The 24,102-nt window shown below is 42.3% G+C and overlaps 1 protein-coding gene across 23 annotated transcripts in view; it reads left to right on the forward strand.

Annotated features, from left to right (window-relative positions):
• Positions 1-6,983: 6,983 nt before the first annotated feature.
• The window catches only part of dlg1b (discs large MAGUK scaffold protein 1b), a 71,409-nt gene continuing 54,290 nt past the window's right edge, over positions 6,984-24,102 (forward strand). For 6 of the 23 annotated variants that reach the window (XM_081722615.1, XM_081722614.1, XM_081722618.1 and 3 more), the window contains exons 1-4: positions 7,001-7,709; positions 8,082-8,213; positions 14,055-14,218; positions 16,832-16,903. In XM_081722615.1, the coding sequence (XP_081578741.1) occupies positions 7,691-7,709; positions 8,082-8,213; positions 14,055-14,218; positions 16,832-16,903 (387 nt within the window). In that variant the 5' untranslated portion in view covers positions 7,001-7,690. Of the gene's footprint in view, positions 7,710-7,753; positions 7,760-8,081; positions 8,214-14,054; positions 14,219-16,831; positions 16,904-24,102 lie in introns of those variants that run through there. The other 17 variants (XM_027030740.3, XM_027030774.3, XM_027030796.3 and 14 more) reach the window with 7 other exon arrangements.

Below are 24,102 nucleotides of genomic sequence, written 5' to 3' on the forward strand. Positions count from 1 at the left end.
GCATGCACGCACTCTTACTCTCTCTCTGACACACACACACACACGCACACACATGCATGCACGCACTCTTTCTCTCTCTCTGACACACACACACACGCACACATGCATGCACGCACTCTTTCTCTCTCTCTGAGACACACACACACACACACATGCATGCACGCACTCTTTCTCTCTCTGACACACACACACACACGCACACACATGCATGCACGCACTCTTTCTCTCTCTGACACACACACACGCACACATGCATGCATGCACTCTTTCTCTCTCTCTGACACACACACACACACGCACACACATGCATGCACGCACTCTTTCTCTCTCTGACACACACACACACACGCACACACATGCATGCACGCACTCTTTCTCTCTCTCTGACACACACACACACGCACACATGCATGCATGCACTCTTTCTCTCTCTCTGACACACGCACACACACGCACACACATGCATGCATGCACTCTTTCTCTCTCTCTGACACACACACACACACACACAAACACACACACAGGCCTTGGCCCTTCCCCCAGGAACAGAGGCTTCCTTTGTGTGCCCTGTAAGCAGCCCCGGTGAGACTGCCAAGGAGGCTGTGTGGTGGCGCTGGCTACTTTTGTCCTCCACTTCTTTCTTATTTTTTTTGCCATTCACTCCTTTTCCCAAGCAGCAACCAACCCCCCAGGGCTTTTCGCGCTTTCCTGCAGGGAAGACGGCCTTTTGGCCGGGGCTGCCTCCCGGCCTTCACTCACGAGGAGGCCAGGAGCTCTTTTTCTACTTGTGGGATGTGATCACGTTTATGTTTGCAGGCCCGGGCAACACCCAAAATACACACACATACACACACACACACACACACATACACACACACACACACACACACACACACACACACACACAGAGAGCTTGGAATAGCCGAGGCCTGCACCGGGATTTGCTCTGATTCTCATTTCAGCTTAGATAGGAGCAGCTGGGTTGCTACCTGCTCTACAAGGATCAGATGTTAGCATAAGCAATGTTGTTACCTTGTACTAAACCAAGTTCATTAGCTGCTAATTGGGTAAGGCAGATCACATGAATTAGACCACATTACTGGAATCACCTATGCTACACTATATGTGGACATCATGACCAGCTATATAAAAATTGTCGGACATTGTTATGAAGTTGTGGCTATAATAGCCTCCACCCTTCTGGGAAGGCTTCCCACCAGACTTTTGAATGTGCTTCGTGTCTGAACTGTATGTGATCCTCTGGGTTAACACCAAAATATACAGAATATAGAAAATCATAAAGTATCTCTGTCAGAATTTTTCTAGAGCCTGGGTAAAGCTGTGCACTACATCTCTCCACAGGCCTGCTTGAGACCTGCTCTGGATTCCTAGTTTTGAAGAGGTTTGGTAAACCATGCACTCTGGAAAAGAACTCAAGAAGCTCCTCAGCCCTCTGATCCTGCTGGCAAAGAATGAAGAAAATTCCAGGCCATCAATCTGATGCTTACGCACAGCCTGTATCCATAAAAACTATGGCAGGCTGGCAATACAACTGCCCACCAGATCCAGAAATCTTCTCCCAGCAGGCCAGCCTGAGCACATGGGTCCAGCCAGCCACATATGGCCGTGACCATGCGGAGACTGTTTTACTAATCAAGAGCAGGCATGGACGTTTTGGATCGACCAAAACATGCATATATGCACATATTTACAGACCTATACACACTCAGAGTCCAGTGACGGTGCTCCACTCATGCACACACACACACACACACACTCACGCAAACACAGTTAGTGGACACACTAACACAGGTAAATGCGGTAAATGCAATACTGAGTCAACTCCATCACCCCTCTTCTCTTAATGCTCTGCAGTCAGATACACCAGGACATTAGCACCCATACCAGCTCTGTCATTACACTCCAGTAATGGACTCCAGGACAGTAATAAAATGGATAACTCGAGAGAGAGGGCCATGGCTCCGGAAATTCTCGGACAACGGCCACTCATAAACGGGACAGGAAGGGAGAGCAGGTTTGGGAATGCAAAATAGAAGACATTAATCTTTTTTTCTCCAGCAGAGTTGAATCAGCAGTGCATCTTGCGGATAGCACTAAATGTGGTTTAGTGCCTGAATATTTTGTGTATTTCTGGCCCACTGTTGTACAGGAAAAGTCTGTTTTATGACTTTAAAGTATATTCCTGTTTTAAAGTATATTCGTATTCTTGTTTCACATATTTATTCATGTTACTGTTTTGATGTCTGTCAGTATAAACCTTATCTCTGTGTTAATTTGTACTATTGTTTTAGATTATCTGCACAGCTGGGATTACTTCAAATTATGTGAGGAATCCAGTGGGCTCAGATTACAGAAATGGGATTTCTCGCATACAATAGTGAATCGCTTCCCAGAGGAGCCATTCCTAGGTCTCACACAAGCTTTCAGTCAGATGGCAAATACCAACCGTTTGTTAAATCAACTCAACTACTCATGTGTGGCAGTCAGGGACATTGCTGGGTGTTCGTGCTGTGCTGCCTTATTTGAGTCAGCGTATTCATGTGGAGGGTCTGCCGTGGTGGAGCGAATGCATGATTCAGTGACACTGCCGCCATTGTCCCATCACCAAGGGGTTGCCACAATAAGGGCATTAGTGTAAAAGCAATGGAGAAGACTGTGCCTGCAGTGACTGCCCTGGAGAAAAAAAAAGATTGCATAGTCATGAATAACATTTTTATAAGCAGTCATGTTAGACAAGAAGCTCTGTAATGTGACATAGCAAAAAGGTTCTTCTGTATCCTTGAGGTCTGGCTTTTTGAATGTTGGTGTTGTTTGGTATTACCATATCTTAGTTTTGGTAAAGGAAGTACGCCACTCTTTTAGGTAATTTTGGCAAGTTCATAAATATTCTACATCAAACCAACAAAATATGTCACATCCTGTACTGCAGCTCTGTAAGTTTGCTCCTTGTGCTTCTCCATTTCCCAAATACCCTGATATGCACTAAGATTGCAGATGTTAAAGCATATTCTTGTCAGTGTACATGAGATCTTCCTTAAGTGGCTCTCATAACCTTTGGAGCACGCCCAGCATCCTGTATTGCTGGTCCCTATATTTAGGGATGCATGCTTCCACATAGTGACAAAGTACACTGACACCACACTGTCCTCACAGGACTGTGGGTATATGGCATAAGACAGCACCACTCAGCACAACACACAGACCTATTCAAAGCACTTTGTGGATGTGTCCCAAAGGTTATGAATTGTGTGTTTTACCTTCAGGTCCTGGGTACGATGCAACAAGACTCATAGCTCTGGGGGCTTTGGGGGATAATTAACACTAACAGACTTAATTTATAATGTAAGGTGAGATTTGCCTGGTTGCCATCTGGCCACACACAAACAGAAATCAGCACTCACACAGAGTCAGGCTGTTGGTCCCATGCTTGTCATGAGCTGCACACAGCAGTTTCCATGCAGTGTTCATGCAGCAACTTGGGGGGGGGGGGTATACATTCAAACAAACATTAAAATATTATCAGTATTCATTTCTTTATTATATATATATATATATATATATATATATATATATATATATATATATATATATATATATATATATATAAGATGTTTGAAACATCACAAAACGACTGTGCATGTAAAACATGGTGTAATTTTCCATAAAATCTCCACCAGGGATCAAATTAGCCACATGTCCAAGTCACAAAGTGTTGTTAAATTTGGATTTGTATTGTTGTTGACAGAAATTAATTTGTCAGTGCTTAAAACCAGTGCTGCCAAAACCCTGACTTACACCAAGATTAGTTATAAGCAGTTCATCCAGAAATCACAGAAATACAGCTGGCATATTCATACTACTGTTTGCCAGAACCAGACTGGCATCTGAAAATGTTTCCTGCTCTAAAGTAGTTATATTACACTATATATAGATTTGCATTGTTCAGTAGTAAATAAAAATATTTTTAGAATAAATAAAATAAAATGTTGAATTAAATTGTGTGTGTTTCTTTTCCAGAGAAACAGGACATTTATGACAGAGGTCCTTCATCAGCTATCAGCTGTGCAAACAAAGGAATTCTGAACTTCTAGAAGGTGAAGTTATATTAGAAAAAGCGGACATGGAGAGAGTTGTCATTTCCAGTAGTAACGCTTTTAATGCTAATGGTGACTGCATTAATGACATATCTGTTTGCACTGCCATTTGTTGCTATGGCAGTAATGAAGGTAGGACATTCAAGAAAAAGATGTGATCTGCACTCTTGGAATTTTATAGCTCCATGCTGTGATCTGCTTTTTAAAAATCTAAACGGTTTCCTAGGACTTCAGAAGCACTTTTCTCGCTGTGTACTGTAGGAAAAATATTTAGAAGTTGTCAAAATTGTAGTGAAGTACACAAAAATTCCAGAGAAACAGGACAGAAAATGTAATGTATCTTGGTATTTAGTTCAGCCGATGAGTTCTTTCATTGGAATCATCTCTAATGCAGAAATCAATGGCAAAACAATTAATTCTATTAAAATGAACATTCTCCCTAGAATTATCCTTTTTCAGTGCCTACTGATCTTTCATCACAATACATTTTTCAAAAATATTGATGGCCTCATTCTGTCTTTTATATGGACTAAAAGACTCATAGGATACAAACAGTTTTAGGAGAGGAATGAACCAGACGTCCAGCACCACCAGATTGCGGGTTCTATCATTGGGCTGCTAATCTTTGGATCATCCAGAACTGGATGCAGACTGGTGAAATGCCCCCAGTTTGGCTGGAGAAGGAGGGGGTCTTCCTGTACACTGATATCACTGTCTTCCCACACTCACTCCTTCATTACTGGACCTTCCCCTTGGCAAAAAATATATGTATCAATATAACATTTGTGATCTGGAATCAATTTAGATGCTACTTTTGGTTTCAGACAATCTTTTTTTTGCTCCAGTAGCCTCAAACCCAGCTTTCCTTTTTCAATATGGTTTAATCTTGGTTAAAGACTTAGAGATTTATTCATTGACAATAAACTTATTACGTTTGAGCAATTGCCAGTTAAATTTGGTCTCAGCAGACATCTTTTTTAGGTTGCTAGAGCCAAAGGTACATCTGCAGCATAGACTCCTGATTCCCCACACGCTTCCTGATCAAACACAGTTTAACATTTTTTAAAGACCCCATTTCCTATTCTAAAAGGTACCTTGATAATAACTGATAGGCAAATTTGCTCCTCACAAACCACTTCATTAAATCCTAATGGGAGGAGGAACTGATAAGGAAATATCAGGTGAACTATAGGAGAGGATATATAAAGGGTATATAACCTTTCAACTATGGCTTAAGGTCCAAAACAAGATTATCCAAAAGGATGTATAAAATGTAATATGTGAATACATGCAGATATGTTTTGGTGTTGCCCATCTCTTGCTGATTTCTAGAAAGATCATTTTAATGCATTCTCAGAAATAAGTGACATGTTGGTTGGTGCTTCCTCACCCACACTACAACTGACCAAAAATGAATAAAGATGTAATTGCCTCCGCCACTTTGTTGGCAAGAGAACTAATCTTTCTTAGATGGACATCCCCTGATCTACCCTCCTATGCTCTCTGGATTAAAGCTGTATCACAATGCAAAGTTGGAAAAAATTAAACACATATTTAAAAGGTCTATAAATAAATTCTGGTTAATGTGGGTCCTATTCTTTTCATGTATTAAACCAATGCATTTCCCTGCAGTTGCAGAATGAAGTTTTATATCCATAATATCCATATAATTTTTAAGTTTTTTTTTTTTTTATAGTATCATCGGATGGAAGTAAGGACATGACACACTCTGGTGATGTAAGAGGTTTGTTTGTTTGATTGTTTATTATACTGTACTTCTATTTTACATGCTGTCCTCTTTGATGTATCATTTTATACTTGTTTTAAATAAATTATAAATGCAAGTATCATGTGAATACCAATACAATGAAACTCCAATAAACAAAAGTATACATTTAAACATATATCTTTTCTTGGCATGATAGAAAATTCCATGTATCCTGGTTATTTAGTTCAGCTGATGAGTTGCAGACATCAAAACAAGACTGATTTCCTTTTGTGCCCGTTCCATATTAATCTTTCACTGAAGAAACAACCCCAAAACCTGCTTGTGAAGTTGTCAGGATGAAGGCGGCACGAATTCGCTGCTCTGCCATACATGAAGGAGGTAGTCTCTCTGAGATCACGGCTGGTCATTCATAAAACATGACCATCTAAAAATAAAATGCCCTTTTACCACCACTGCTTTCTAATCTGGGACATGACTTTAGTTGTTTGCGTCAATATCCACTATCTTTGCCTCTTTGGTGTAAACATCTCAGGTGGACAATTATTTGTGCTTAATAATTATTTAAGCCTCTATGTTAATATTAGTGGAATGGCGAACTAACATGAATAGCGTAGTTGAAATGTGTTTGGTCAGTTTTGCAGAAACTGTCTACACCAGACTTTCTTTCTTTACATACATATTTGTATTGATCTAATTTAAGCCACAACATCTGGGACAAGAGGGCTGAAACTGAATATATTATCCACAACAAAGCCGCACAGCCTGGTCAAAAACATTTTCGCTTTTACATAAGGTAAATTACCAGCTACCGCTAGCTATGTAGACGTTCCTTGCATCTAATTAAAACTTGCCAGCAGACAGCTCTTGGCTTTGCCCTAGAGTCTAGACGGTACAGTCTCAGGTATATTATGAAACACTGACACTTCTAAAATTCAGTTCGCGGGTAAGACACACAGGACACCCAACCATCTAGAATGAGTTCACATTAGCCAAGCACGAAACGGAACTAATCAGAATAACGGCAGCTGCCGGCCCGTTTAAGGTAGCGGGTCTCCTTTAACAAAGTGTGGAGTCTCACCTTCCCAACCCTGATCTGAAAGGTAGTTTAGTCCCACGATTGGGCGGTCAAGGGCAGGGGCTGCCGTCACGTGACGCTCTTCCAACCCTGGGACGCCATTTTGGAGGAAAGTTTGGAATTTCTGACACATCGGAAGAAAAAAAAAGAGGAGGAGATAACGAAAGAAGTTTGACTCTTAGAAAAACAATCCTTAATCTCCCAAGACGGACCACGAACATATCTGTGGATATACGGATTTAAATAGTGTGCGTCTGTACTGGATTCTGCATGGTGCCACCGAGGTGAATTTGCAGTTTGGAGTTTTTGGAGCCCTCTTGCAAACTGGCGACGACATATGTTTAGTTTTTTTTTTTTCCTGGTGCTACGGACTCCTTGTGCACAATGTGATCATGCTTTGTGCGGGCTGAATTCTTGTGTGCTCGCCTATTTGAATGGAACTGAACGGCTATCCAAGGCTTGCCTCTAAAAAGCTAAATATTGTGCTGTTCCGGCTTCCCCCTTTCGCCGCTGACAGGTTCAAGAGCTCGGCACAGTATTTTAGTGGCACTTGCACGTCAGTCCAAGTCGGGTTTATTTTCATATCAGCGAGACCCGCTTTCATGTTTACTGGATAAACGTTTGGATTTCATGCCAAAGGCATCCAAGTTGCCCTCCTGACACTTGGCACGGGCGCCTGGAGAGCGGGAGTATTTTATCGCGTGTTCATTTCTAGCTCGCGAGCCGCCAGCTAGCTCAGCTGGTTATATTCCTGCACGAGCCAACCTAACCATGCCAGTCAGGAAAAACGGTGAGTGGATCAGGCGAACGTGGCAAACTTCAGCCCAGCGGAACCAAAGGGTATATTATTGCTGGAACCAAAACTCTGTAAATACCTTCACACCCAGCTGGTTCAAATTTAAGTGGTAACATTATAGCCCTTAGAACATTAGGTTTTTGTAGTTTTAATACCTTGCTTTTCTGTTCACGGATTGACCCTGTTCAGTTGGCCAGAGATTTAAAAATATACTAAAACAATTTGGTGTAGTTCTGTTTTCATAGTATACTTGGTCACAAAGTTGTTACCAGGACCTTTTGTTCTACCCATATTGTTTTAGAGAATGTAGTATTTGTGTAAAAGTCTCTGCTGTTACATTTTGGCGAGAAACTTCTTGTCCCACAGATGCGCAGCGGGCTCTCTTGCTCTTGGAAGAATACCGGACAAAGCTCAATAATGCTGAGGACAGACAACTGAAAAACTCAATTCAGAGGGTTATTGACATCTTCCAGAGTAACCTCTTCCAAGCACTAATAGGTAACTATAGTACTGTTTCTATTTATTTCAAATTTCTGTTGTATTTAATTGTCTATAATGATGAAAAATGCAGTGAAATGGCCTAATTTCCAATAAAAACTCTACAATTTTTTTTTTCCTTTTTATAAAACTAAAAAAACTTATTATGCAGTTGCTAATTACTGAGTTCCATATAGTCATGTCTTTTTATGAGTATAGGGAATACCCCAATCTGGCATTCATTTGTTAGGGAGTTCACATGATTAAATGTGCTTCTTTGGGAATACCTCTGTTATTTCCCTGCTTGTCTGTGGGAGGAATTGGCCATTACACAGAGGTGTTTGGTCATAAAAGTCCTGCAGACACCCGGTGCTACTTGAGCCTTTCTACTGTGTCAAGACCATTGCTACAATTTTCAGAGGGGTGTCAGGGTACACTAGTAGTAAACTAGTGGTTAACTTTGCTGGATCCTCCGCCTTCCCCTCCTCCCCGCTTGTATTTTTCCGGGAGTAGCCTTTTCGCACCAATGAACATTGACAGCGCTGGTGAATACCATTGGTAAATACTGTTGATACTGCAGTTAGTCTCATAATTTGCTGGCATCTGACAGTGTCGACTATTTAATCCCAATAACTGATATAGTATTCCCCTTCCTATTAAGATGATCACGCCCTTGCAAGTAGTGGCCCGTTTTGTATGACTAACGCAGATTTATTTGGTGGAACTGGAGTAGCATTTCTCCTCCTGCGCCAACCGATAACAAATCTGTCTTGGGAAGGAACCTGCAGGAATGTGGTGGAGCCAGTTCGGCTTTTCCAGTGGTTGGGTTGGCAGGATCCCAGGACACCTCTGTCAAACCCTAGAGGTGTGGGGCTTCCTGCCTTGGGCACAACCTGTGTTTCCATTACTTTCTGAAAGCACGTTGTTAAATATCAAACATTCTATGCTGTTGTTTTTGGATTTAGGTTGACCATACTAGAAAAGTGTTTTGGCACTGTTTAGCTACTTGGTGTTTGTGTGTCCAAACACCAAGAGACTCATATTTTTTTTGGGTGAACCTGAGTGGAGTTTTTGAGCACTCAACATCCCAGAATGCTTATAATGAATTGCCCAAAAGAAAACCAATGCAGTTTCTTGGACGAAAAGCTTGAGTTACTCACCACTGCTCCATGAGTCATAAATATTTGGTTTGCTTGGCCATTCCTGATTGGCAAAGAGCACAGGGGGGGGGGGGGGGGAGCGTGAGCTTTCTGGGTGGGTGCATGTTTGTGTATTTTTCAGCTGTTCTTCAGTATTACTGGCATGCCGTCTTACTGTAAGCTTCTATGATGAATAGGTCTGCTTGACCTTGCATGATAAGTTCATGCATATGTTTTACACACACACACACACACACTCCCTCCTAGCATACACAGACTGCCTCATGCTGATGTGTATCCCTGTCCCACGCACAACTCATGAAGTGTACGACCCTGCATGCGCCTGTTCTTTGTCCGGCCACAAATGAAATGCGCATTAGAGCCGTGGCTTTCAGTTTGATTCTTTGGCCAGTGTGCGTTCTAAATGCTGAATTATACACAACCTGTTTGTTGGTGCAATTAATCAAGCGCTAATCCCAAAGCCAGCTGTTGGCTGCGCTTTTTCTCAGAGAGCAGGGTCAGAGGTGGCAGCAGAAGTTATGGGGCTACAGGCTTAGCCGCTTGTCTTGGGCCGGTTAGACCCCGAAAATCCCTCCTAAGATGCCTTGGGACAATGATTAACCAGAGCAGAGTGGAGTAACTCTCTTCCTGCCTGCTGTATGTGGGCCACAAGAGTTCGCCATTAATAGGTGCCCCCCCCCCCAGAGCACCAGCCTAGAGGGCACTTGGGTAAAGACTTGCAAATATAATGCACATAAGATGCTTCTGCTTATCTACTGTGCCACAGGGGTTATGGTGAATAACGATCAGGAAATCTCTAATTACTCAATGAGGACCTGGAGAGGAATTCATTTCACATCACACAGATTGGCCTGTGTCTTTCCATAATTATCAAACGGACCTGCTCGGAGCAGAATGCCTCGAGGATGGAAGCTGTTTCCTCTGCAGCATAGTTTTCCCAAAGATGCACTGCAGTTAATCACTTGCATGGATGGTGGTAAATGGCAGAAGAACAAAGCAAAATTTGTACACTGTATAGGCTTTAGTGATTGTAATTTCTTTTTGACATGGACAGTGGCACATACAATAGCAGAAGCCTAAAGCAAAGCTGTTAGTTCTGATGTGCCTTTACAGCCACTTATGCATTGAAGAGAACAATGTTCTATATCTCCCTGCCCCAAAACCAGGAATCAACAGCTTTATTGTCCCTGGGTTAGCAAGTGAAATGTCTGATATGTAAGGTACTGTTCAGATATGAGGGAAGGAAACCACGTCCTGCGGTTGCATAGCACAGTTTAATCGGACATCTATTCGGTGTTGTGTTTAAGGGCGGCCCTACCGCAGCTCTATCCCCAGAGGGATGCCAGGAAACACGAGCCACTGGGAAGAGCAGGGATCCAGCCAGAGCAAATAGTGACGTGCTTGTCTTGACTGCCTGGCAGGGAGAAATCAGGGCAGTCTTTTGAAATGTTATGTCTGGGGACAGAAAGGTCCTACGTCCTGACGATGTTTTTTAAAATCAGCATAATTTGGTCGTGCATGCAGTGGTGGTAATTTTGATGTGCCATACTGGCAGACTTTGCATGATGCTTTCTTATTGTACCACAACACATAACTGGTAACTGAATTTGTACAAAGTTGTACATCACAACACCTAACCTGAAGGAAGTCTTAGGTAGATAGTCGGATAGATCGATCTCCTACACACACACACACACACACACACACACACACACACACACACACACACACACACACGTTGTGCTTGACTGTCTCAGTGTGCTCTTTCTAACTTCCAAGTGTCTGGTCTGATGCTCCTCTGGCTTGGTTATGCAGAGCAGCTGCCAGGGCAGTCTCTCTCATCAACCTGGCCCTCCAAGCCTCAGCCTGTTATGTCTGTAGCTCCCTCCATCCTGCTGGCCTTGGCCAGAGCCTTTGCTTGGGTTTGATACTTCACTTCCAATAGGCTGTGCAAGCCCTCTGGGTGTGAGATGATGTTTCATCAGCTCAGCTCTGTGCATATTAAACACGCCGGTGAATTGTGGAGCAGGGATGGGCTTTATGGCCATCACCGTCTGTCACAATAGAGTCTGATCTTGTTTGTGAAATTCAAACTGCAGGGGAATCAGGAAAAAATAAATGAGAGAATATCTTTGGTTTGACTTTGACCTTTTTTAAATTGTTACATTTTAGTTTGCTTATGGAATTATGTTATTTGAAGTTAATTGAAATATTGTTTTTTTTCACCTTTGTAACCCAGTTATGAAAGGTTGCACTGTAAGTTTCTTTTTTCCTTTGCAATGCATTTAAAAAACTGATAGGACAATCTAAATTGGAAGTAACAGATATAATGTCAAAAAAATTGTTAAAGGAGTGTATTCTGACATTCTTTGTAAAATTATGCTCCTTGCTTTCTAACTATTACTTACAATAGAATTCTTGTATTCCAGTTAATACTATTTTAATAATGTCTAAAGTAAAAAATAGTAATGCAATAGAACTTTGTCATACTGTTAAACAGCATTATTGACATTAGGGGAAAAACATAATAAATGTGATCGTTATTGGTGTGATTGTAAACGTTTGGGCCGTACTGTTGAAATTGTTGTCTCAGACACTGAGGACATTGATGTAACTGCTAGTTCCATCGTACACATTTTATTCAGCCGAGCTCAGAGTTGTTCCCTGAGCTCATTTCTCAACCAGAGGCCACGTTGCTCAGCATGTGAGACCACATGCATTCACGAGCAACGGTGGAAGCTCTTGGAGGGTCACAAAGAGGTCACAGCTTTAACCCGGGCATATTTATAGTCAGACTCACTCGTAACCCCAGCAGATGGGAGGCCTGGTTTTGCCCTGTTAACAGAATCAAAAGAGAACCAATAGAGTAGCCTTGGTGGTTATTACATTCACCCTTCATGAGAATGTTTAGTCCTGTTGAATCAAAATCTGGTAGGATTTGAATTTGGGTCTGTGGGGCATAAGTTTGCAGTATGAGCTGATGCCAGCATCATGGAACACTGTTCAGCAGTGAGACATGAAACGATTCAGTTTGTTTTGCCACAGGAAGAATGCATGTCTCCAGATAATTATGCAGTAACAAATAATTGATCTCTAATGAATGTTTAAAGTGCAAATAAAGCTTGTTTTGGATGTCGGGTCATTTCTAGCAAGCGTTTTACAAAGTGGCTTGTCTTCTTGTTTCCAAAGGATCATGTTTTGTTTTGTTTTGTTTTTCTTTCCCATGTAAATTTAATCTCAGACCTGATTACATGTTCTAGGTAAAAGTGTATTCATTGGACAGTATGTGAATTTTGAGAGCTATAAACAGCTGCTTCAAAAGTATTTTTTAATTTCCATGATTTCCAAACCAATTTCTCATTTGTTTTTGTGATTTTTAACCCATTCATTAACTTGGCATATACGCCACATTTTGAATTTTTGGTTATTTTAATTTTTAACTCAATACTATGATTATTTGAAAAAAAATATGACCCATTCTTATTTAGCATTCAAACTGTTGTTGTGTGCTGTCATTGCCGTGTCTCCATACCCTTCCTCAAAACTGAAGAAACAACAAAAAGACATGTAAAGCCACATGGCTAAATGCAAGACATCTGCCTCAACTGTTGTGACTCAAAAACATTACATTTAGGTAGCATGAATAGTACACTTCTGAGATTTAAACATCTGGAGAATTAGAAATGGCTAATGCATCATTTGTGTTTTTACACCATTCTGATTTGTACTCGTTTTGGACAAGGCCAAAATATACCTCGGGAGGTATTATTAGTGGATGGAACATCGCCAGCCCTATCGCAAAGCGAAACTAGAGCAGAGGGAATCACCCCCAACAGTATACATTAGCAAAACATTTACTCTCATTACGCACTGCCTTCATGTGATCCTGCTTGTATTTTCAGCCCCGACACCCAATCCCTTGCGTGCGTGGAAGAATGATACGTCCTTGCTATTTTCTCTGCGCTGTAGCTAACCACCACCGCAACGCCAGATACTCACAAACTCATTTCGCTTTCGTTTGTGAAAGTGACTGCTTCAGTAAACTGGTTTGCGACCAGTATGTTTACAGTATGTGCTGTGCTAATCGTTTTCGTTTTTCAAAAATGAGTTGCAGAGGTTGATGTTTTCACCGGTTCCAGGTTTTGGCTTTGGCACTAGCATGCACTTGACGTCTGACCACGTGTAATTTTAGTCCAATTAAAGAAGCAGCAGCTGCGAACGTCCTTTAAAGCTGCCCCTGACCTCCAGGTGCTGCCCATATCAGAGTTTCATTAATGTTAATTCTGTAGATCATGGTGTGGGATGTGTTCCGGTATATTCAAGACCCATAACTTTAAAAGTAGCTGTGAATAATCTTAGGCTGTGAATAATGTGCACCATCATTGCTTTACAATTAATAGCGAGACATGTGATTACATGATTTATTATATATCATTGCTATAACGCAAATGGCTTGTGACAAAGGTGGAGGGCAGCAACCCCACTGCAGGTCTTGAACCCAGGTCCTACAGGCAATAAACACGTGCTCTGACAACTGGGGAGGGGGGGGGTGCTGTAGTATTTAGGATTCTGTCCTATGTTTTCATTTCATTTGCTCCCTCCTTGATCCATAATGTGTAAGAAATCATCAGTCACATGACTTGCTATACATTAGGTTATGCACCTTATTCCATTAAAATTATGGCTTTTTTTTTTCTCACAGATATCCAGGAATTTTACGAAGTGACCTTATTGGATAATCAGAAATGCGGGGCCTCGTTGAAGGTGACGGATGCAGCACCCCAGGCAAACCTGTGGGATTTCTCCAGTGTCCAGAACACTTCAGTGACCTCAGACACACTGCCCAGCCTTAACACTAGCACAGAGGTAAGAATGCAATAATCTGAGCTCCCCCTGAGAAAGACCTTACTGACATGTGCCATTCACTGTGGAGTAGGATGACTGTGATCAAAAGGGTAGTCTAGGGCTGCCCAATATATTGCTTGGCTGTTATTATTGTGATATTGACCTTTTGTGATACTGATATCACAAAATGATGCAATATGGAAATTGGCCCTCTGAGTTTTTTATTGCATGCATTGGGATTCCTGGCCATTCTTAGATGTTCCAGATGAGTAGTCTGTGAACGTTTGGATGAATCATGAGAGTCGCTGATTTTGGTCCAAATAATGCAGTGCAATATTGCACCATGTCAAATAAAGGATTCATCAATGTATCTAAATGTATTGCAAGGCATACTGTAGTTACAGTATTATTGTAATCCAGTATTTATGAACATATTGCGCAGCCCTAGTCTGATCATCTTGCATTTAATTCTATAATCTGAGCTGTCCATTCACCATTAACAGCTATAGTGTTTTCTAAGTGCATGTAAGGTGTTTTTCTGGGAAACACTTGTGCTCTCCACACCAGATGACAAGTTTCTGGACAGTGCCTGGTTGGGGTCCAGGAATATTCCAGTCACTTTCACCTAACGATCATAAGCTCGAAGGCTATTCAGGAACACCCCACTAAGGCTGAATGAATAAATGCCACCTACCGTTCTGTGGAAATATGCTGTGTGTTGAATAAAATTGCCCTTGCTGAATAACACCGTGCACTCGCTGGTGAAATTTCACTCCTGCGGTCAGGTTGGAAACGGCTTTCGTGTGGAGAGCGTGTTCCTTTTTTGCCTGCGGCAGAGTCACACTTGGACTGATTCACCACCTTCAGCCTCCACGCTCAAACACAAACAGCAAGCCATTAGTACCAGCATTGTGATGGTCAGTTACTCTTACAACTCAGCAGAGCACCTTTTGAGTGCAGAGCATGCACCATTTCTGAATTTAACATGATAAATGAACCAGGTAGAGTTTAGAGGGAGGACTAATTTTAATTCTTTCAAGAACTCATATTTTTACATATCCGTTTCTTTTCATAGGCACTTTTTTTTTTTTTAAAGCTAGCATAGTTCTCAGAAATTGCGCTTGCCTGTTGTACACTTTTGTTAGGAGTTTTGTCTCCTTACTTCGAAGCATAGTCTTGAAAAGATGCTCAGATGGCTCAGATTGAGTACAAGGAAGAGTCTCTGTGTCTTGCTCTGTTTTGTCAAAGTGGAGAATGGCTAGGTGCAGCAAAAGGGTGCAGGCATCTGCCATGTGCGAGAATCCCAGTTAACCTGATGCTGTCACCATGACTGTGACGCAGACCTTCAGGATCTGGGCTGTAGTCCACTGTTCATCTGACCTTAACCCCACAAGACATGCTGGAGAGCTGCACTGAAATGAGATTTGGTTTATGAACGTAACCCATTAAAACCTAGTTATCGGTTTAAGCCTTATAGCAACTTTATAAAAACTCTCAGCATATGTAAACCTCCAGTGAAGGGCATTACAAACAGCTTTTTTTGCAAGCTATAAGTGTTATGATTATTATTTTTATGTGGCTCTCGTAGTTTTGCACTGATCCAGTGAATGACAAAATCTAGAGATGAAACCGTTCACTTTTTGATATGGCCAGGTATTTTATATTGTGTTCTACAGTCTAATTGGTTTGATAGTTTGGACTATGGTATAAATCATTTAATGTCAAACATTTGGAAGAGAAAATGAATGCATGTCAATCCCCAGCATCTTAGATTATTCTGAAGCTGAGATATATCCATTTTAGCCATTTTAGAAGATTTATTTACTATTTACCTATAGTGCTCATGTTGGAATGAATCTGTACATACATGTGTATACAGGAACCAAATGAAGAAAAAGGAGAACAAAAAGTGATTTGAGAGATGACCAGAACATTTTGAAATGGACCTGTTTACAAAATGATCTCTATAAGTCTTTCTCAAACAGTGGCCAATGACAAGCCCCTGCATGTAGGCTGTAAAAACTTAGCTCATCTTAGCCTACATTCTGTGCTAATGCAAGCTCACGCAAGTCTGGAATCTATTCCTTGTCAATCCCCTGGGCTGGCAAACCAATGAAAAGCTGCATATTAAAGACAAATTAATCTAGCCCGGCACTAAACCGTCATACAGAATGTGCAACAGTGGAGTTCGGAAGGAGTTACTTTACTGAGGGTGAGCAGTTCATGCATGGCAGCCATGATGAATAGCACTTTCGGGGTAAATACGAGCCACTGTATACCATGGTCACACTGGACTTGCTTACAAAAGGCCAGATCAGTATGATCCTCTATGTCAGCATCACGCCTTACATCGTTAGTGCAATGAGTGTTTCAGAGTAACCCCATTTGGGTTTGTCGTAGTCATGCATCATCTCACTTCAGTCGTTTTTCCATGACTAGATCTGCTTCTGACAATGACTCGTTCATTTACTCTGCAGTCCGTCTAGGGCTATCTGATTGAATGCTGAGTGTGTGTTTAAAAAAAAAAAAAAAAAAAAAAAAATTAAAAACCTTTCCGTTTCCTTCTGTTTACGTTTCCTCTGTCTTTTTTCCTCTCGTCTCTCCCTCTGTTATTAAAAAAATGGCCAATCTCAGGACTCTTCCCTCCTAAACGAAATCCTACACGCGCTCGCTAAAGCCAAAACGGCCCGCGGTGAGCTGGACCAAGTAAGTATCACGTCGGCGTGGGGCCAGTGGTTGGGGCATTCCCCATGGCCGCATGCCTGGCTTCATCATCCCTCCCCTTCCCCAGTCCTATCTTGGTCCATGGCGGTGGGCTGCTCTTCCTGTCTCTCTGTGCTGTTATAGAGAGGCTCATGTGTCATTTGTGCTCCATTCATCTAGTTTCGGTTCCTGTGTCGTCTTGCCATTGGTGGGGGGATGGGTATTGGCAGAAAGGGTGGGGTTTTGGTCGTGTTTCATCTCTGTCGTCGCCCGTTGTGGATGGGCTTGGGTCCGTTGGTATTTCCTACAATGTTCAAGCGCACAACATTCAAAAAGACAGCATGAAGTTCATTCACAGCATCCATTTAATTTTTTAAAATCTCGCCTTTATGCAGATAACCATAAGGATGGTCTCACCTAGCCTATAAAATACTGCACTAGCATTACTAACCTGTGTGTTCTGAAATTATTTTCCAATGTTATGAGTATACCTGTGTGTAACTGACCTGTTCAGAAGGACGGTATATGTCCTTTCTCATTTCTTGTGGAGTGATATGGGCATTGCAGGCCTTCTCATACTAGTAAATTTGACAACTTTTTAAACCACCCATTACCATTTTTGCATATTTGTAGCATGTCATCGGTTAACAGCCGGTGGTTTGGGTGTAAACTTGCAGAATACCTAAAAGAGATATCACCTCATACCTATTTGGAAACAAAGCTAGTATGAAAAGACCTGCTGCCTTTTAATGTATTTGGGTTCTTTTGTATCTTACAGAATATGTACAGATCTATAATTGGGGGTGGTGTAAATGCTGGTGGTTGTTTTTCCTGGTTTTCTTTAACAGATGTGTATGAAGTTTTCTTAGCCCTGTGAGACTGGACTAAAACCCAGTCCCTCTCTTCAGAACACAGGCTGCACAAGCAGCTCCACCAATGTGGTCACACCGCACTGAAAAATCCAGATCTCTCATGTTCTTCAGTCTTCATGCATTTGCTGTTTTCTTGCTGGTTATTGGTTCAGATCTTCTTTGGTTTAAGGAAACTGCAGAAGCACCGAATGGGTTGTTACCATAATGGAAAAAAAATTTGAGTAAGTATGCAGCGTTGGACGTGAGCGATGCGCGGGGCTGTAACAGCTAGGAGCATGGCAGGTGCACTCTCCCGCCACAGCGTCGGATGGGACCTGGACGGGGCGGGCTGGGGTGTCTGAACAACAGCAAGACTCGCAGAGATGGTGATGGTAGTCAGTGTCCTCGTGCGCACTCTGGCTGCCAGCGCCTTGTGTCTGCAGGACGGTGGGGTCCACAGCTACAGTTGATGAGAGGACTCTGACAGCCATGCAGTTGGTTAGATGTTTTTCCACATCCAAATAGTTGACACTAGCTAAAGCATGTAATGTGCACGTTTCCCATCTATGTTATTAAATGCACAGTCGGGCTCCACAGATCTGGTGGTGTTATACAATCAGTTGCTAGTCACATAATAATAAGGTTTTTAAAGTTGGTTTTTTGTTTTACCTCAGGAATTAATGAGTAGGTGTGCAGTCACTTTTCATGTAGTTTAGATTTATGTATAAGGTCTCTGTAAAATCCTTCCACTCGATCTGGAGAACTATTGCATTTGTCTTATACCACAGTGGCAAAGTAAATGAGCTGACACAGCTTCCACTGCTCCACTGTGAGCATGGGCATTGAACCATCGCGCAGGCGACATAGTTTGCTGTACGCTGTTCTGTTTGATGCGATGTTGCGTATCAATGCTGAATGTGCCCTTTTTAGCTATCTTCTACCCCTCGCGAGAACTCCTCTCATGTGAAGGATAACACATTTGTATAAACCTGCAATTTGGACCACACCGCAGAAGAGAAAGTTATATGGAATGCAATAGATGAGGTTTTCAAGAGGTGTAGAGGATTTATTCACACCGCAACTTTTAGTTTATTTAATTTGTTCTCCTCCCTCGGTCTGCCAGATTAAGTTTCCTATGCGTCCCCGTCGCTTTTATGCCTGCCCTCATGTTGCCTTTGATGGCTCAGTTCAAGGCAGCGAGCGGCACGGTGGGAGGGTTAATGCAAGGCCAGCGAAATTGCACATGTCACGGAATTGGAAGCGGTACAGCCTGAAGCGGCGCGTTCCTCCCGCATGCTACAGCAGCCACATATGCGCCTGAGAGTTCCTTTGGAGACGCGAGCGCATCTCACGTCCACGGTGTTCTGTGAAGTTTATGCGCGGAGGAAAAAAGGCGAACGCGCAGACCGTTTTGTTCCCAGCTCAGTGGGAGTAGCAGTGACCCACGCTTTCGGTGAGCTGTTCATGTACAGACACAGTTTGGTCCTCACCGAAGAAGCAAAGGTGTGAAATGAAATGCTGAGTGCCACGAGGCCGCTGCCCGTCGCAAAAGGATGGACTGCATTTGCATTGTTACAACTAAGGTAAGACCCTGGCTTCACAAGCATGGCATCGATCTGATCTGATGACTCCTTGCAATTGCTCTTCCTCAGTGATGCTAAGTAATGTAGGTACTGTCTTTCAGTTATGATTATGCGTTAAAATAATTGAGTTGTCTGATGCATCTGTTGTAACTCGTATTGTACTTTTAATGTTCTGTACTTTTATGATCTGACATTTTTGTTAGATTTGGAGCATCACGCACATTTGTGTTATGAATTTTGATCACTACACTATACCAATTTTGCATGGAGAAACAATGTAGGTGATGTACCATAAAAGCAAAGAGGCTAACTTGGGACAAATATAACCTATCAAAGGACCTTAATGTACAGCTACATGTGTGCGTTAAAGACACTGATGTTCTGCCCGTTGCATCGGCCTGTTTGAATATTATGGTTTAATTCAGCCAGGGGTACCTGTTTTGAGCTGAATTTTACCTTGCAGAGCTTTTTTTTGAGCTCCTCATTCTGTTAGGGACCCATGTATGATTTTATAATGCTCTTTCTTTGAGAAAGCAGCAGAACCACAAGACGGCACTTTTTGAGTAAAGCCATGGAGAACATGACCCTGCTCGGCCTGGCCAACATGAGAGCAGCCATAATTGTACGGAGTGTAGAACACTATTTCCGTGATGCCCCAAACGCTTCCCTTGTTCAGACTTTGAATCAGAAAGCCGTTGCAGTGACAGTTTGCGACTGCGGACTTCGTTTTCCCATCAGTGCTATCACATTGAGTCATTGTATTTAAACTGAGTTCCAGGCAAATGTCATTTGTTAATTCTCTAGTGGCAGATTTGCACCTGACCCTAGTGTGCTTGCTTGCAGAACCGCAAGATTAAAACCTTAATAAAGCTTTCCCAACTGCAACAGGTAGAATACTGCTTAAAATGATCATTATTTGTGATAATCATGCTTCTATGTTTAAGGGAGACGCACAGGCATGCGCATGCATGCACGTGCAAGTCTTTTATGCAATGCTCTGCTGTATCTCGGAGAGTCTCCGCTGTCTTGTGTCTCGATTTTCAATGTTGTAGTATCTGGTCCTTGATCTTGAGCATCCTCTGTCATTCTCAACAGGGAGATAATGCCTCTTCTGAATTTATTGAGCTAGTTGCCTCAGTATCGTTTAGGTCACTGTCCAGCTGGCCGTGGAAGACCCGATTCGGTGCCACATTTTGTTTAAAACATTATTCAGAGTTTGAAAATGTACTGATTTGACCTGCAGTTCAAAGTGTTTGGTTTAGTGTGTTCAAACCCCATCTGGGCAAGTGCTCGGTCCTATAGCAATAAGAATTCTTGGGCAAGGCTCCTAACACTACATTCACCCACCTATAACATACTTAAAATTTTGCTATAGATGCATAAAATGTTGCTATAGATGCATAAATACAAATGTAAATAACATTCTACTTATGTAACAACCAATAGCACCGATGAACGGATCCGCTAATGTTGACATGAACACAGGTGGTCTGGGAGGAATTTGGGTCAGCCTGGAATCATTCTTCACATGCTTTAGACTGCATAACCCCTAAAACTCAAGCTTTCAAATCTTTTCCTTTATTTATTGTCACTTGGGGCAGATGAGGGCATCAGTTCTGGTGTGTGGTGGGATTGAAGTATGAAACCTTTCTGCGCACAGTGCTGTTTTATGCTTTTTTTTTTTTTTTTTTTTTTTTTAAAGATAATTTATGTAATCTAGTCATAGAACTTATTTCTGATTGACTCAGTATGTTTGTGACAACTTATGAAACCCAAAGTTACTATAAGTAATTTCAGTTTGGACTGTAGTTGAAGTGAAAGCCAACTTGGAGTACACGTGATTAATGTGATTTTCAGGCCTCTGTGGCGCTGTCTCTCTCTCTCTCTCTCACACACACACACACACACACACACACACACACACACACACACACACACACACACACCCTCTTAAGTGTAGAGGGCATGGCTGTGATGTGTCATGGTGGACAGAGTCCAGTTGGCTGCAGTGGCTGGATGTATTTTTCACATGCATGACTGAGCATGCTCAAGTCTCCTTTAGTGGGTTCATGCTTCAGGGGACAGCAGACCTGGCAGTAAAAGCACATGGATGTTCATAGAGGATACATATCCCCTTCCTGATCACTGTGAAGCGTGAAGGCTCCCCCTGTCCATCATCTGTCCATCTTCTTGCTCAGATCTCGTTTGTACATCAGTAAAGCAGGCTGAAAGGTGCACGTTCTGACTTGTGTGTTTATACATGGTCCACATTTCACATTTCTTCAGTCTGTCCCAGTATATTCTCGATGGAAGCGTAACAGGAAAGACTAAATTGTCTCCTTTATTAAATCTGTGTGAATAATTTTAGTAAGATGCAATGTATAGAATAGGCTCACTGATTTTAGGAAGTGATTCCAGTTTTATAGTCAACAATGATTTTTGATATATGTGAAGATTCCAGTGACAGTGTTTCGAACACTATGTAATGTCTTGTATACAGCTCTGGCAGAACAGCGCGGATGTCCATTTTAACCCACAGCTGAGAGGTTCAGACCTCAGCCGTCAGTATTTACTGCCTCAGCCATGGGGGCATGGTGGCAAGAGTTATGGGGAATTATACTCCAAGGAGCAGAAAACATAACATAAGAAATATGAAAGTACTGACAGTAGCTTAGTATTAATGCACTACTATAACTCAAAAATCTTTCAACTGTAAGCTTTGCGCTCGAAGCCACTTATGACGATCTCCCATTCAGAAGGCAAAACAGGGTCTTGCATAATGCAGTAGACACTCTAGAATTTTTCTTTCTCTGAGGAAAGGTTACCAGAAATCATTAGATGAGTTCTCTTAACATTTTCTGAATTAGGGTGGGTGACATGATTATATGTGGCATTGCTTTTTGAGGTTTTGATGCTGTGAAATTATAATCCTGTGATGCTACTTGAAAGCAGTGTTGCCATCTGTGGTAAATTAGGTCATTATTTGTTGTATGACCGCTTTATTAATGATGTTGAGCTCAATATTGCGTGTAGAAAAGGGCTTTGTTCTGTCAACGCATAATTTCTTCTGCCATTGCATTTTTTTTTTTTTTGCAATGGGCTTGTTTGCTGTAATACGATCATAGACACAAGACTGTCCACAGCATAACTGAGCAACGCATCTTTCACCAAGTGCTTGGTTTGAGGCTTTTCCTTTGCTAAAATTAGTCCTTTACATGACTATAATGAGCTCTTCCGCTTTTGGAAGATTATTCTTGGGGTTTTTTTTTCCAGTTTTTTTTTTTTTTCTTCCCAAGCAGCTCAGTTTGGGATTTAAAATTGAAACATCTTTGCATTGGATATTGTAAACTGGAATAATGTAATTAATAGGACTGCCTCGAGGACCAAACCTTTCGTGTAGCCTTGTGGGAAAAACATAAATGGTTTAGTTTTATGCCATCACTTATGTAGAAATCGATGCTTGATGTGTTTTAGTGTAGTGTAGCAGTTTTGCCCTTAACCGCACTCTAATTGTTTTCCGTGACTGCTGTTTCATCATAACGGTGCCCAGTGACCGAAGAAATGCCCCATCAGAAGAATTTGGCCCAGCCTGCAACATTAGCTTCTCTCTAGAAGTGTTTACATTTTCCATCTATGGCATTTAGCTGATACTTTTTCTTTTTTTTTTTAACGTGACTTGCAATTATGACTAAATACAGCTTGAGCAATTGAAGGTTAAGGGCCTTACTCAGGGACCCAACAATTGCAACCTGGAGGTGCTGGGGCATGAACTGGCAACCTTCAGATTACAAGTTGAGTACTTTAACCACTGCACTACCCCAGCCCACTTACAGTAGACCCATGGAAAGTTCCAGCACAATGCCCACACGTGGGCTAGCCGCTGCATGACCCCAGAGCCTCGCAGGTCTCCGGGAAGCAAACCAGCGGAAGGGGCTAGTTTGCCCCTGGCCCTTCTTTCATTTGGGTGCAGGGTGTCCAAGTGTCAAGGTAGGTTATGCTACGTGTAATTGTCCCTGTCCACCCAGACGAGAGACTCCCTGGGTTTGAAGCGGAGCCTGTTTTTTTTTGTTTGTTGTCCCCCCCCGGGCATCAGAGCCTGCCATCTTGCCGCCGCTTCACGTTTGCTGAGGTTAAATGCTTGGACGCTCTCAGACCCACAGCCGCACATTCCAATTACAATTGTTGCTGTAATGTCAGGTTTTCTTTTTGGCAATGGGGTTTGTATTGGCGCGTTTATGCTAGGGACTCGCAATGTTTTTGTTTGTTTGTTTATTATCCTCCTCTGCAGCCCCACTGGCCATACACACAATCAGATTTTTGCTGTGCAAGCGCCTGCATGCTGCACCTTCCATGTTTGCCAGCAGTCGTTCGAACATCCCAGGCCCAAGTGAAGCTGTGGTACTTTGCGTAGAAAATTCTGGTTTGCTGTTCAGGATACTCTGCTGAGAACCTGCTGAGCTCTGGCAGACTGCCCAAACCTGTGCGTGACGATGAAGAGGAGCCATGAAAAACAAAGGACCTCTCCTTGCAAGGTCTAGATGCTGGTAATTTTTACTAGAAATGAGCTTTGAGTCTTGGTGGCAGTGACGCGTAGCAAAAAGTGTGATCCCCGCGGTTCTTGTCCAGCTGGGTGTTACCAGATAGAACTCCAGACGGGTGCCTGTGTGCTTATCACCCACCCCGTCGTTCGACATGGCTGGGTGTGGCTGTGTTTTAAAGAGAGCAGAGCCCTATGTGATTCACATATACCAACTGACATTTCAGTGTC

This window comes from Electrophorus electricus, chromosome 11 (assembly GCF_041902795.1).
Source record: "Electrophorus electricus isolate QZ-2024a chromosome 11, ASM4190279v1, whole genome shotgun sequence".
In the NCBI taxonomy this organism is placed as follows: domain Eukaryota; kingdom Metazoa; phylum Chordata; class Actinopteri; order Gymnotiformes; family Gymnotidae; genus Electrophorus; species Electrophorus electricus.